General features: G+C 71.8%; 1 protein-coding gene across 1 annotated transcript; it reads right to left on the reverse strand.

Moving 5' to 3' along the window:
* Positions 1-3,092: 3,092 nt before the first annotated feature.
* Positions 3,093-7,077, reverse strand: LBX2 (ladybird homeobox 2). The gene is made up of 2 exons (XM_049791208.1): positions 6,688-7,077; positions 3,093-3,544 (listed from the first exon to the last, which is right to left on the reverse strand). The coding sequence occupies exons 1-2, from the start codon at positions 7,010-7,012 to the stop codon at positions 3,129-3,131; spliced, it is 741 nt and encodes a 246-aa protein (XP_049647165.1). The 5' UTR covers positions 7,013-7,077; the 3' UTR covers positions 3,093-3,128.
* Between the last annotated feature and the right edge of the window lie 5,696 nt (positions 7,078-12,773).

The raw sequence follows: 12,773 nt of genomic DNA on the forward strand, positions 1-12,773 counted from the left end.
CTGCACGGTGCCTGTGCCAGCGGTGTGGGTGGGCTGGCCGTGCCAACGGTGGTCCCAGCAGGCCTCGCTGTGTGGCTGCGTGGAGCGGTGGGAACTGGCAGGACATGGGGCTGGCGGTGGCAGCGTGCCCGGCGCCTGCACCGTCTCCCGCCGCAAAACCTCCCGTGGGGCGGCCGGCGGTGACGCCAGACGCTGCCCGGCCAGGCTGACGCTTCCGCCCGCGATTAGCTGCCCAGGAGGGGCTGGCATGGGGCAGGAGGGGGTAGTGGAGCTGGGGGGGGGCGGGGGCAGCAGCCCAGAGGCCATGGTGAGGGTGCTGCGCCAGGGAACTCAGTGTCCCTCAGCTGCCCTGTACCGAGAGGGGACAGAGGTGCTGGGGGACTGGCTTGCACTGCAGGGACAGGAGAAGATCCTGGGGGCCTGAGCCCCTTCCTCTGAGCCAGTACGCTCATCCCTGCCCTGGGTGGGCCCGTAGGGTGCAGGGGTGCGGGGCTGGGGCTGAGGCTGTGGGGTCCCGACCGCGCTCCAGCAGGCTGCAGGGGGAGAGGGGTCTGGTGGGGTTGAACTGCCCGGCTCTGAACACAGTGGTGGGGGCCGAGGCGGCAGCGCGGGGCGCGGAGGTGTGATCCTGCCAGCTGCTCCCTTGCATCAGCCTGATGGGAACGAGCCGGAGCCGTGAGCTCATCTCCGGGGCTGGCCCCGGCCGCCCCCGCTGCTCCCATGCCGGCATGCGCATGTCCAGCACTCACGCATGTGCCTGCACACAGGCGTGCACGCTGCACACACATGTGCATGCCTGAGCGTGTGTGTGTGCTGCCGGTGAACGCTGCTGGGGCCAGGAGTGCAACTGGAGCAGCTGGGCCAGCGGACCCATGCTCAGCTCTGCTGTGGGGCCAGGGGCCATCACCTGGCCCTGCCCCATGCCAGGGCCAGGCCGTGGGGTGACACGGCCGTGGGGTGACACAGCCATAGGGTGACATGGCTGCGGGCTGACACGGCCACGGAATGACACGGCCACGGGGTGACCATGGCCTTGGGGTGACACAGCCGCAAGGTGACACATCTGTGGGGCTAGTGGGCCCTGTCCCCCGCAGCGGGAGCTTTTCCATGCCCAGCTGCGGTGGCCACCCTGCGGCTGCGCAACCGCCGGGGTCAATGGGGAGCTGCTGGCTCGGGGCTGGGGCTAAACCCTCCCTTTGTGGTCAGCGGGGGGGGTGTCACAGCCCGGGAGTCCCCCGCTGTGATTCTGTGCACAAACCCCCGAGCTGGGGGGGGGGGGGGCGTGTGGGGGGTGCCGGGGTCAGGCAGCCCCGGGGAGGTCCCAGGCACCGGAGAGAGGGAGGCAGGATGGAACCCCCGGGGATCCTCCCCCCCATCTCTTTCCCCCTCCCCAGGGTATCTGTCCCTGCCTGTCCCTGCTCGTGGGGTCCCTGTACCCGCGGGTACGGTCGTCGTCCCCCTGCTCGCCGCGCTCCCGCGGGTGGCCCCCCCCGGCCTGTTACCGGAGGCTGCCGGGCAGCCCCGGGGGGGACACACAGCCGCGCATGCCCCACGCGTGCGCCCCCGGGCCGCTCCGGCCTGTCAAATTCAAAGCAATTCCCCCCGGGGGATGCTCAAAGGCACTTTCAGGCTAAATCTCATTTCTCCCCCTCCCCCCCCTCGGCCGGGCGGCTGCGGCGCGGGGGGGAGGGGCGGGACAATGCAATTAAAACCGGCGAAAAATACCGGGGGGGGCGGCTCTGCCTTCGGAAGTTCGCACCGGCGTAATTAGATCAGCGAGGGCTCATATGGATGCTGGAGGGACTCGCAGCCGAGACACGCATAGCTGCGGTGACAGGGGCCCCGGGGGACCCCCGCCAAGGGCAGGGAGCCGCCAGCTGCCCGACACCTCCCGCCGCCGCCCGTCCCCGCGGCCTCCGGGCGCCCCGCGGCACCGGCGGGGGGGGAGGCTGTCCGCCATGGAGCCGCTCATCGGGCGGGGGGGGGGCCGCACCCCTCCACTCTCCCCCGGCCGGAGGGTCCTCCCTGCCGCCCCCCCCCCCCGAACCGCCCCGCTCACCTCGGGGGCGAGGCTAAGAGACGCTCCCGCTCATCCGAGAGTGACATCACCGCTTCTCGCGGTGACGTCACCGGGGCATGACGTCACGAGGGGCGGCGCGGACTCCAGCGGCCGGGGCAGGTGCGGGGTGGGGGGGGAGGTACCGATACCCGGCGCGGCACCGACCCCAATCTGATCACGCGTGGGGCAACGGCTGGCAAGGCGCCGCCGGAGCGGATCTGCCACGGGAGGACGGGTGCTGCCCCCCCTCCGAGTGCGCCCCCCGCGCGTGTCCTGCGCCCCCCTGCAGCCGGCAGGACGCCGTGCCCGTGGGGCTGGAGACACGAACCCGCACGCACCCGGACAGACACACACGGACTCGGACACCCCCCCCGCAGCCGGGACCCAGCGCTCGGACCCGCCTTGGGGGCCGGTGCCGGCAGCCCCCCCCGGCTGCTCCCGCCCCGCGGGGTCGGGACCCCCCACCCCCCCGCCCGGGTCGGTGCCGGGTAACATCTCCCCCCCATCCCCGGCCGTGCCGGACCCCCCGAGGGGACCCTTCTGCTCTCGGACGCGGGGCAGTGCGGGGGCGCAGGGGGCCGGGGATGGGCGCAGCCGAACCGGGGGCTCCGGGGGGGGGGGGGGGCTCTGGTGCTCCGGCGAGGCCCCCCAGGCCCGGGTAAGCCGGCAGAGCGGAGCATCGCCCCGGTGTGTGCTAGCGGTCCGGGGGGTGCGGGGGTGACCGTCCGTCCGTCCGTCCCGCCGCCAGAGCCCCTCCGCGCTCCTTAATAAGGTGTCGCCTTTATTCCAAATATTTACACCCGGCCGGGCCGGGCCGGACCCCCCCGTGCCCCCGGCTCTCGGGGCGGCAGGGCCGCGGACGGGCCGGCGGGACAGACACGATAGAAAATAAAATTAAAAAAAAAAAAAAAAAAGGAAAGACGGACAAAAAAAAAAAAAAAAGAAAAAGAAAAGCGAAAAATTGCACCAATTCCCCCCGGGGCGGGGGCAGCGCGGCCGCCCCGTCCAGCCCGGCGGCTCGGTCAGTCTCGGTGCCGGCCCGGGACCCCTCCCGGCCCCCGCCGCCGCCTCAGTCCCCCACGTCGATCTCTTCCTCCGAGAGCTCGGCGGCGGCGGGGCCGGGGCCGGTGCCGGGGCCGGGGCCGGGGCCGGGGCCGGGGCCGGTGCCGGGTCGGGGGGGGTCGGGCAGCGCCGCCAGCTGCTGGAGGGCGGCGGGGGGCAGCGCCTGCAGCGAGGCCACGTCGGCCCGCAGCTCCTCCAGGTCCCGCTTGAGCTTGGCGCGGCGGTTCTGGAACCAAGTGATGACCTGGGCGGTGCTGAGCGCCAGCCGGGCCGCCAGCTGGTCCCGGTCCGCCGGCGAGAGGTACTTCTGCCGCAGGAACCGCTGCTCCAGCTCGTAGATCTGCTGGTTGGTGAACGCCGTCCGCGACTTGCGCCGTTTCTTGCAGGCCGGGCGCTGCCCCAGGGCGCCCAGCGGCTCCCGACCTGCGGGGAGAGCGGCCTCAGCGCGCCGGCACCGGCGCCGGCACCGGCACCGGCACCGGCACCGCGCCGAGCCGAGCTTAGCTGAGCCCGTCCCGTCCCCGCCAACCCCCGCCGCTGCGCGCCGGCCCCTTCCCAGCCTTGAAACGCCGAACCCGCGCCGAGCCGAGCCGGCCCCGGCTCAGCCGTGCAAACCGAACCGAGCCCCGGCCCTGCCCGTGACGCCGACCGGGCCCGGAGCCGCTGCAGGGTCCCCGGTGCCGGGAGCACGGGGCGGCCCGGCCTGGCCCGACACGGCCCGCCGCTCCCGCGGGGCCCCGCGCCGTTCCGCAGCGGCCCCCGGTCCCGCCGGAGCCGCCGTTCGCTGCGGAGCGGGGCCGAGCCCACCCGTGTCCCGCCGGCAGCGCGGTCCGGCGGTCCCGGGGCTCCGGTCCGCCTGCTCCACCGCCGGCGGCTCGCCCCGGCCCCGGCGCCGGATCGGTCCGTGACCCCGGCCCGCTGCCGCGGGGCCCGCACCGGGAGCCGGGAGCCCCGGGCGGCGGGTCCGGCCCGGCAGCACGGAGCGCGCCCGTTCGCCCGGCCCCCCCCCCCCGGCCTGTGCTTCGGCTCAGCCATTTTCAGGAGCCGCCGGCGGCCCCGGGGATCCCCCGGGGTCCCGTCCCCGCCGCCGCCGCCGGCGCGGCCGCGGCCCCGAGGCCCCGATCGGGCGCTGCTGCCGGCGGACGGGAAGAGAAACCTCCGGATCGTGTCCTCCCGCGGCACGGGTAACGGCTCCGCACCGGCCGCAGGGTCCCGGTCCCGCTGCCCGCAGCGGGGGCCCCGCTCCCCGGGGACCCCCGGCCGCCGCCGCCCCGACCCACCGGGGGCTGTCACCAGTGGGTCCGTCCGTGCGGCGGCCTCCGTCGCTCGTTACCGGAGCCCCGGGACGTCGCGGCCGTGCCCGTGGGTCCCACCGGGTAACGGGGCTTTAACTCAGTCCCGGAGCCCCCGATCGCTCCCGTTTTTGTCCGTCGGGGCGGAGGGGTTGGTTTTTTCGTTTACGGCGGGAGCCCCGCTCGGCCCGGCCGCGTCCGTCTGTCCGGCCGGTAACGGGGCTTCCCCTTAGTGACGGGGACCCCTTTCTGTCCGTCTGTCCGCGGTCCCGGTTCCTTTCACCGTTGGCCGCGGGGCCGCCGTCCCGCCCGTCCGGTAAGGGACCGGTGTTTTGTTAATGACGGGACTCCCGCTCGGCCCGGCCGCGTCCGTCTGTCCTGCCGGGTAACGTGGTTTTCCCTCCATTCCGGGAGCCCCGATCTGTCCCGTTTCTGTCCGTCTGTCCGGCCGGGTAAGGGGATTTTTTTTCGTTTATCGCAGGAGCAGCGCTCCGCCCGGCTGCGTCCATCTGTCTGGCCGGGTAATGGGGTTTTTCTACCTTAATCCGGGGAGCCCCGAGCTGTCCCCTTTCTGTCCGTCTGTCCAGCCGGGTAAAGGGGTTTTTTACCTTAATCCCGGGAGCCCCGAGCTGTCCCCTTTCTGTCCGTCTGTCCGGCCGGGCAACGGCTTTTTTCGTTAATTACAGGAGCGCTGATCCGCCCGGCAGTGTCCGTCCGTCCGTCGGGGTAAAGGTTGGTTGACGTTTTTTTTCGTTAATCACGGGAGCCCTGCTTTGTCCGTCCGTGTCAGTGTGTCCGTCGTTAATTACCGTTCGTTCGTTAATTACCGGAGCGCTGCTCGGCCCGTCCCTGCCCAGCCGGGGAAGGGAATTTTTTTTCGTTGATTACGGGAGCCCTGCTCTGCCCGTGTCTGCCCGTCCGGCCAGGCAAGGGGTTTTTGGTTAATCAGGGGAGCCTCGCTCCGGCTGTCCGTGTCTGTCTGTCCGGCCGCGTAACGTGGTTTTTTTTCTTCGTTAATTACAGGAACGCCGCTCTGCCCGTCCCTGTCCGTCTGTCCGGCCGGGTAAGGGTTTTCTTTTTTCTTTAATCACGGAGCCCCGCTCTCTGTCTGTCCGTGTTCGTCTGCCCGTCCCGGTAAGGATTTTTTTTTCGTTAACGGCGGTCGCCTCGCTCTGTCTGTCCGTGCGTCCATCCGTGTAAGAGATTTTTCGTTAATCACGGGAGCCCCGCTGTGTCTGTCCGTGTCGGTCTGTCCGTCCCGGTAAGGGTTTTTTTCGTTATCGGCGGCCGCCGCGCTCCGCCCGATGGAGGATTTTTGTCTGGGACGGGCAGCCGGGTCCCGGTTGCCGCTCTGTCCCTCCGTCCGCCCGCTCTCCCGGCGGGTTTCCCCGGGGGGGCCGAGCCGGGGACCAGCGGGGCCGGTTCGTTCCCGCGGGGACAGCGACCCGCCGAGTCTGCCGGGCCCGGTGCCCCGGGGGAGCCGCCGCCGGTCCGGGCCGCCCGCGGGCAGCGGCGGGGAGCGGGGAGCGGCTGCCCAGCCCCGCCGGGAACGGGTTTCGGCCGGAGCCGCCGTCCCCGCCGCAGGAGCCCGCCGGGGCTCGGGGACGCCGGGGCCGGTAACGGGTTTTCGTTGCCGACGGGACCGATCCGCCGTTCTGCCCCTGCGCTCGGTCACGGTCACGGTCAGGGCTCGGCGGGGCCGGGTGCCGCCGCTCCGCCCGCCGCAGCTCGGCCGCCGCCGCGGGACCGATCCGCCGCCCGGTACCGCGGCTGCCGAGGCCCGAGGCCGGGTCGGTCCCCCCCGCCTCTCTCGGTAAAGCTTGCCGGCTCCGGCCCGGCCGGTCCTCCCGGAGCTCCGGTGTCTCGGTCCCGGTCTCGGCTCACCCGCCGCCGCGGAGCGGCCTCGGCCGGGGCTCGCTCGGGCTCCCGGTGCCCGGCCCCGGGCCTCTCCTTCCCTGCGGGCCGCGGCCGCGGCTCCGGGAAGCGGTGCCGGGGCTGCCCCGGCCGGGCTGCCGTGTCCCCGCGGCCCCGGGCGAACACCGCCCCCCCCCCCCCCCGGCCCGCGGCCGCCGGGTCTCTCGGCCGCGCTCGCCCCTCCGGGACACGAAGGAAACTTACCGGGGCCACGCCGGGCTGGGGGCGAGGAGGGACCCCGGCCCCGGTGCAGCCCCGGCGCCCCCCTGCCCCCCCGCGCCCGCCGGCACCGGCACCTGCCCGGTCCCCCCCCACCCCCCCCCGGTCCCGGCGGACACCCCCCCCCCGCCGCCCCGGTACCTTCGGCCGCCTGCAGCACGCCCAGCTCCAGCCCCTGGAAGGTTTTGCTGGCGAGCTCCTCCAGCGCGCAGAGCGGCGAGGACGGGGCGCAGCCGCCGCCGCGGGGCCCCGCCGCCTTCTCGGGGAGCCGGGCGGGGGGCGCGGCGGGGCCGGGGCCGGGGGGGCTCCCGCCGCGGGGCCGCCCCAGGATGTCCTCGATGCCGAAGGGGGTCAGCGGCTTGTTGGAGTTGGCGGGCGGCGGGAGCTGGTCCAGGGCGCTCCGCCGGCGGCCGCCGCCCGGGGGGTGCAGCGGCGGGGAACCGGCCGCCTCCCGCGCCGAGGTCATGGCGCGTCCCCGCTCCCGCACCGGGGCCGCCTCAGCACCGCGCCCGCCTCATCCCGCCGGGGTCCCCCCCCCACTTCTCGCCGCCGCCGTCCCGCCCGCGCATCAAGCCGCGGCCGCACTTAAACCCCGCGGGCGCAGCCCGCCCCCTCGGCGGGGGCCCGGCGGCGGCGGCGGCGGCGGAGGGGAGCGCTCGGCCTCCCGGCGCCGGGAGCCGCTCGGCGGGGCTGGGCAGCTCCGCGACCGCCGCCGCTTCCCCCCCCCCCCCCCCCAGCCCCGCGGCTCCGGTGCCGCAGCCTTAAAGACCCGGGACCGGGGCGGCAAATTGGGCACCGGGAGGAGGAGGAGCCACCGACGGGGAGGGGGGTGGTAAGGCGGGGGGCACCGCTCCCTCTCCGCTGCTACCGGGATGGAGACGGGGCGCAAGCGCCGCGCCTCCCCCTTGTACAGCGATTTTAATATATTCCCCCCCCCCCCGCCCCGGGGGGCGACCGGTGAGTGCCCGCTGCCCCCCCGCACCCCCCCCATCCTCAGCGGGGCTTTTACCGTCGCAAAAAATTTATTAGCTCCCCTGCTCTAAAATGCCCCATAAAAGCACAGGGGCCGCCGCGTCTGGGAGTGATTAGGCCGCTTCGGGTGGGTTTTGGGTTTCAGAGCGCGGCCCGGCCATAAATCCCCCCCCCTACCCCCCTGCCGCCCTCCCCAGTACAAATAGCTCCGGGATCCCGACCGCTCGTAAAATGCCCGGGGACGCCCGCACACGCAGGTGAGCCCTGGCTGCCGACACCGGGTCCATATCCTCCAGCGGGATCGGGACCGGGGGATGCCGAATTGCCTGGAGGGGTGATTCGGCATCCTCCGGTCCCGATCCCGCCCAGTGCCCCCATGGGTCTGTTGCTGGGATGCTCTAGGCCTGGCAAGGGGTGGGGGGGGAACGACACGGTGACGGTGAGGAGGGCGCAGGGGTCATGGCGGTAATGAGAGAAAACGAACCTGTGAGCGGGGGGGCCGGGGGAGAACCGTGCCGGGCTGGGGGAGCAGGTGCAGGGGGACCCGGCAGTGCCGGTGCCGGGAGGGGTTGGGGGCTTCCAATCTTGCTGACAAAGGCAGAACGCGATCCCCCGGCTGGAAATTGGAGTTAGACAAATTCAACCTTGAAATTTCCCAGCAGCCGGAGCAATTAAACGCCGGAGCGGGCGGCGGGCGGGGGCGGGGAGGGGGCTCTGGCAGCCTGGGATCGAACCGATTTGGGAGAGGTTTGCAGGCTTGCTCCGGGACGTGCCAGCTCGGGAGCGCGTGGCCACCCTGGCGTGGTGCTGCCAGATGGGCCCTGCTCCGGCGGGCACACAGGGCCCCTCGCACGCCGACATGCGGGGCGCGGCAGGCCGGCACGGCAGGCCGACGCGGCGGCATTTGCACGGCTGCCTCGCACGCGGCTTTTGTCCTCTCCGGAGGGCTCGCTCGCCTGGCTGGCGGCAACATGACGCAGGGAGGTGAGGGGACCCGGTGGAGCTGCCGCTGCTGCATGTGCTGCCGGCTCCCGTGGCACGGTGCCTGTCCCAGGGTGCAGGCGAGCCCCGTCCCCCGCTCCTGCCCTGGCTGCTGGCCCCAGAGGATCTGCCAGTGGACCCAGGCTTGGCTGGGCCCCTGTGAGCTACGGTCCCCTCCAGCAGCACCACACAGCATGGTGTCCGTGCCGGACACAAGGCCTTGGGCACCCAGCGGGCAGGGGAGGGGGAGGGGCGCAGCCCGTGCACAGCCCTTCTCGCCCCGGTCCCAGCCCTGTGAGGTGGCCGAGGCCCGGCTGGCACCCGCGCCCTGGGCTCCGTCCCAGCTAATGCCCTGTGACATGCACCAGGAAATTGCCACTCGGGATAATTCCTTGTTCTTGCGCTGATCGGGTCTCGCAATCGCCCTGCCCGGTGGAGCAACCCCCCCCCCCCCGCAACTCCAGCTGCTCAGGGACCAGAGGGAACTCAGCTGCCGAGTGCTGGGCCAACAGCACCCGGAGCACTCCAGCCAGGCTGGGCCCTGGGCACCAGGCAGGGCAGGCAGGAGCTGGGCTGGGACCCAGGAGGATCTCCAGCTGCAGTGCTCACCCAGATGGAATGGGACGTTGCCCCTGCCCCATTGCCCCTGCCCATCGCGCTGCAGCAGTTGGGGTGAATCCCCTGCATGGCAGCTAGGTGCCCAGGGCTGCTGCCGGGGAGCAGTGCCAGCACCTCCTTCTCTCCTTGACCCCCCCACTCATGCCACATGAGCTGCCCAGTGAGGCAGCCCAGGGCACTGCCAGGGTGGGCCAAGTGGCCCAGATCCTGCCCAGATCCTGGGCAGCACTGAGCCCCCAGCAGCCATTGCAGGCAGGGTGAGGGCACAGGCACAGCCATGGGCAGGGCTGCAGGGACGCAGTTCAGGTGTGCTGCCTGCCGAAGCAGTGCTCCCCACTCCTGCGGCAGCCCCACCACCCCCCGGCTCCCAGCCCCAGCGCAGGGCGAGCCTCGGCCCCCGGCTCACCGCTGGGCAGGGGAAGCGTCAGCTCCAGCTGCCAGGAACACAGGATGGGAAGCGCTTTTCACCCCAAAGCAGGACACACAGTGGAAAACAAAAAGAGACCTCAGAATTTTTGCAGGAACATTGGTGTTTCCTGCGGAGCGGAGCAGAGTGCCCTGCGCTGGCCGAGCGCCCACAGCCGGCAGGGATGGCGATGGGTATGGCTGCTTGGATGGAGCTGGGGGCACCCTCGGGCAGCACACCCTGGCGTGGCACTGCCAGCCCCCGCCCTCCGTCCCACTGGGGCTCGGGGTCCGTGGGGGTCTGGGACCGCATGCAAGGCCTGGTCCCTTGGCTCCCCAGCTGGTCCCCATCCCCCTGCGGCTGCTGCCAGCCCAGCCAGGGCAGGCGGCTGCGCCTGGATGTGCCGGGGCCGAGCCCCTCGTGTCCCTTCGGCCGGCAGCCATGCCAGGCTCTGCACTCCTTGCATTGGGTGCAGGGCGAGCAGCACCTGGGCATGTGCATGCGTGTGCGTGCGTGCATGTGTGAGGCTGTGCATCCACGCATAAAGGTGCGTGTGCACATGTGAAGGTGTGTCTGCATGCATGAGTGTGCATGCTCTGGAGACTGTCCGTGGCCAGTGGCTGGGGCTGCCCTGTCCCCCCACTCAGGACACCCCATCTCAGGGTCACCCATGGCTCCAAGCACCAGCAGCTCCGGGCACCCCAGCTCAGAGTCACTCACGCTGGGGGCACCTGGGGCTGCCTACCCCTGTGCCCCAGTCCCCCTGCAGCTGGCTGAGGAGCAGGCTGGTGGGGCACCCTGCGCCGCGCTCGGGTGCCTGCACCATGCCGGCAATTCCCCACGCTGGGGTAACGTGATTAGGGGTGGGAGGCGGCGGCTCAGCCCGCTAATACGCTTATGCCCCGGCACCACGCTCTGCCCCTGATCTATTATTTAGCGGATCCATTTCAATAACGCGGCTCCGTGCCGAAGCGCCTGGCAGTAACTCGATTAGGGGCGCTCCCAGCCCCGCGCCGGAGCTGGAGCTGCAGAGCAGTTTGCACATGGAAATTGCTTGCAAATGAATTTTCCTTTAATAAGGGGAATAGCTTGGTGCAAAATTAAACCGTCAGTAGCGGAGGCAAGCGGAGCATCATCGGGGGAGCCGCCGGCAGCACCGCGCCCCGTGCCGGGGGAGGAGACCTGGCCAATTATTGGCAATAAATCCTGACCCCGCTTGCAGGGCCGGGGGCTGCAGGCGAAGCCACGACTAATGGGATTACACCTCGCCCCGGTAAACTGGGATTAATGTGCCGGGAGCCGGGGGATGCCGGGGATCCCCCCCCAGGGGCTGTTGGCAAATGATCTATTCATTAACACGAGCCGACCTCGCCCCATGCGTGAGTGCAGGGCTGACCCCGGCTTCATTACACAGCGAGCAGAGGGTAGCGGTGGCAGGGATGGGGATGGCCCAGGGGGAGAGGCGTCGGGGGCTCCTGCCCCCCAGGAGCGCCAGGGTGGTGACGGGGCTGTGGGCACATGGCACGTGGGGCCCCGCGCACCCCTCGGCTGCTCCCACACGTGTGTGCCGGTGCAGGTGCAGCCTGTGCAGGCGGGCGCTCACACTCAACGTGCCTGGTGTGTATGTGTGCGCACAACCACTGCCCCCCCGGCAGACACCCCGCAGCCGTGTGCGCAGGCATAGCCATGTGCAGGCGTGTGCAGGCATGCAGCGGCCGTGCACGGAGGCGCTCACGGAGCACCAAGATGCCAGCTCGCGTGCAGAGCTGCCACATGCGTGTGCAGGCACACGCGCACAGATGGAGGCACATGTGCCACTGCCAGGGACCAGCCGGGCTGGGGGCAGGAGCAGGACACAGCCCCTGGGGGGCACCCAGACAGGGATGGGGGGAGGCATCGTGGGGATCCCAGCCCAGCGCCATGTGCGGGGGAAGCAGTATGCTGGGGTCAGGGGGTCCCACCGGCCCTGGCCCCAGCTGCAACCCGCCCCCCCCGCGGGACCCCCTCCCCGCTCCCGGGCCTCCATATGGGCCTGGGCCAAACTCCAGCCAAATGGGCTGGGGGGGGGTTGCATTTCAAAGCCTTCGGCTGGAGCAAACGCTGCTGCCCCCCCGCCGGGCTGTCGCCCGCCCGCGCCCCCTGACCCCGACACGGCAATGCTGGCAGGGACGGTCCTGTCCCCTTTGCCAGGGCTGGTGGGGACAGCCCCATCCCCACCACTGCGGCTGGCACCCACGGAGCCGTGTGGCAGGGGTTGGGGACCCGCTGGTGAGGGTCGGGGTCCCTCCTGGGGTTGATCTGGGGCTCACGGCCGTGCTGGCTGGAGAAGAGGGGCTGTGGGGGGACAGGCGGCTGGGGGGAAGCCAGCTGGGGCGGTGGGTCGTGGGAAACTCATCCCGCCATGGGGCAGAGCCATTGTGTGGGGCCGTGTGCCCGCTGCCCGTGAAGGCAGGGGGGCTATTTGTGACGGGGCAGGCAGGAAGCGGGCAGGCAGCACCATCTCACTGCGGCCGCTTCCTTCCCCGCGCCGCAAATAGCCGGGACGGGGCGGCCGGCGGAGGTGGCCGGAGTAGGGGCTGTGCAGGGCGGGGGGATGCCGAGGGTCTGCTCTCCTGTGTTGCCCCAGGCAGCGCCCCGGCAGGCACGGCATGGGGAGCGGGTGCTGCTGAAGACCCCTGCCCGCTCTCACTGGGCGCAGCCGGAGCAGGGTGGGGGGCTCTGGCCGTGGTCCAAGGGGTGCCTGCATGTGGGGCACACCGGCCCCTGTCTCCTGTCCCCCCCCCCGATTGCCCCATGGCACCAGGACCTCTGGGGTGACCCAGGCGCCGAGGGGAGCGGGTACCTCCCGGGGCTGGGAGCGGGGTGCGGTGGCGAGGCCGGCGCGGCCATGCGGCCATGAGGATTCAATTAGGGCGCGAGCGCGGGGGGCTCGGCTCGGCCCCGCGCCGGGCAGCGCGGTGAGGAAATGGCTCGTCTGAGCCGCTGACAGCCAGGCCCCACGCCCAAGATGAACGACCGACGGATTAAAGCTCCGCAGGCTGACAGGGCGCACCTGAGCGAGGAGCAGGGCCAGGGCGGCCACGGAGGGGGCTCGGGACCCCGGCCCCGGCGCTGCCAGGGGGCCGCCGAGAGGCCAGGAGGGGGTCCCCAACGGCCCAAGGGGTGGGGGGACATGTCACCAGGGGGGATGCACCCTGGGGATGGGCACACATGGCCTTGCCGGACCGGGTGATGGGTGGGTGAGGGCGAG

This window comes from Accipiter gentilis, chromosome 3, assembly GCF_929443795.1.
Source record: "Accipiter gentilis chromosome 3, bAccGen1.1, whole genome shotgun sequence".
Lineage (NCBI taxonomy): Eukaryota > Metazoa > Chordata > Aves > Accipitriformes > Accipitridae > Astur > Astur gentilis.

What these genes read in the sequence shown, in the direction of transcription:
- LBX2 (XM_049791208.1), bottom strand. Translation starts at nt 7,012, where the DNA reads ATGACCTCGGCGCGGGAGGCGGCCGGTTCCCCGCCGCTGCACCCCCCG. An exon ending in CGTGCTGCAGGCGGCCGAAG is followed by an intron (nt 3,545 to 6,687) that starts GTACCGGGGCGG and finishes CTCTCCCCGCAG; the next exon opens with GTCGGGAGCCGCTGGGCGCC.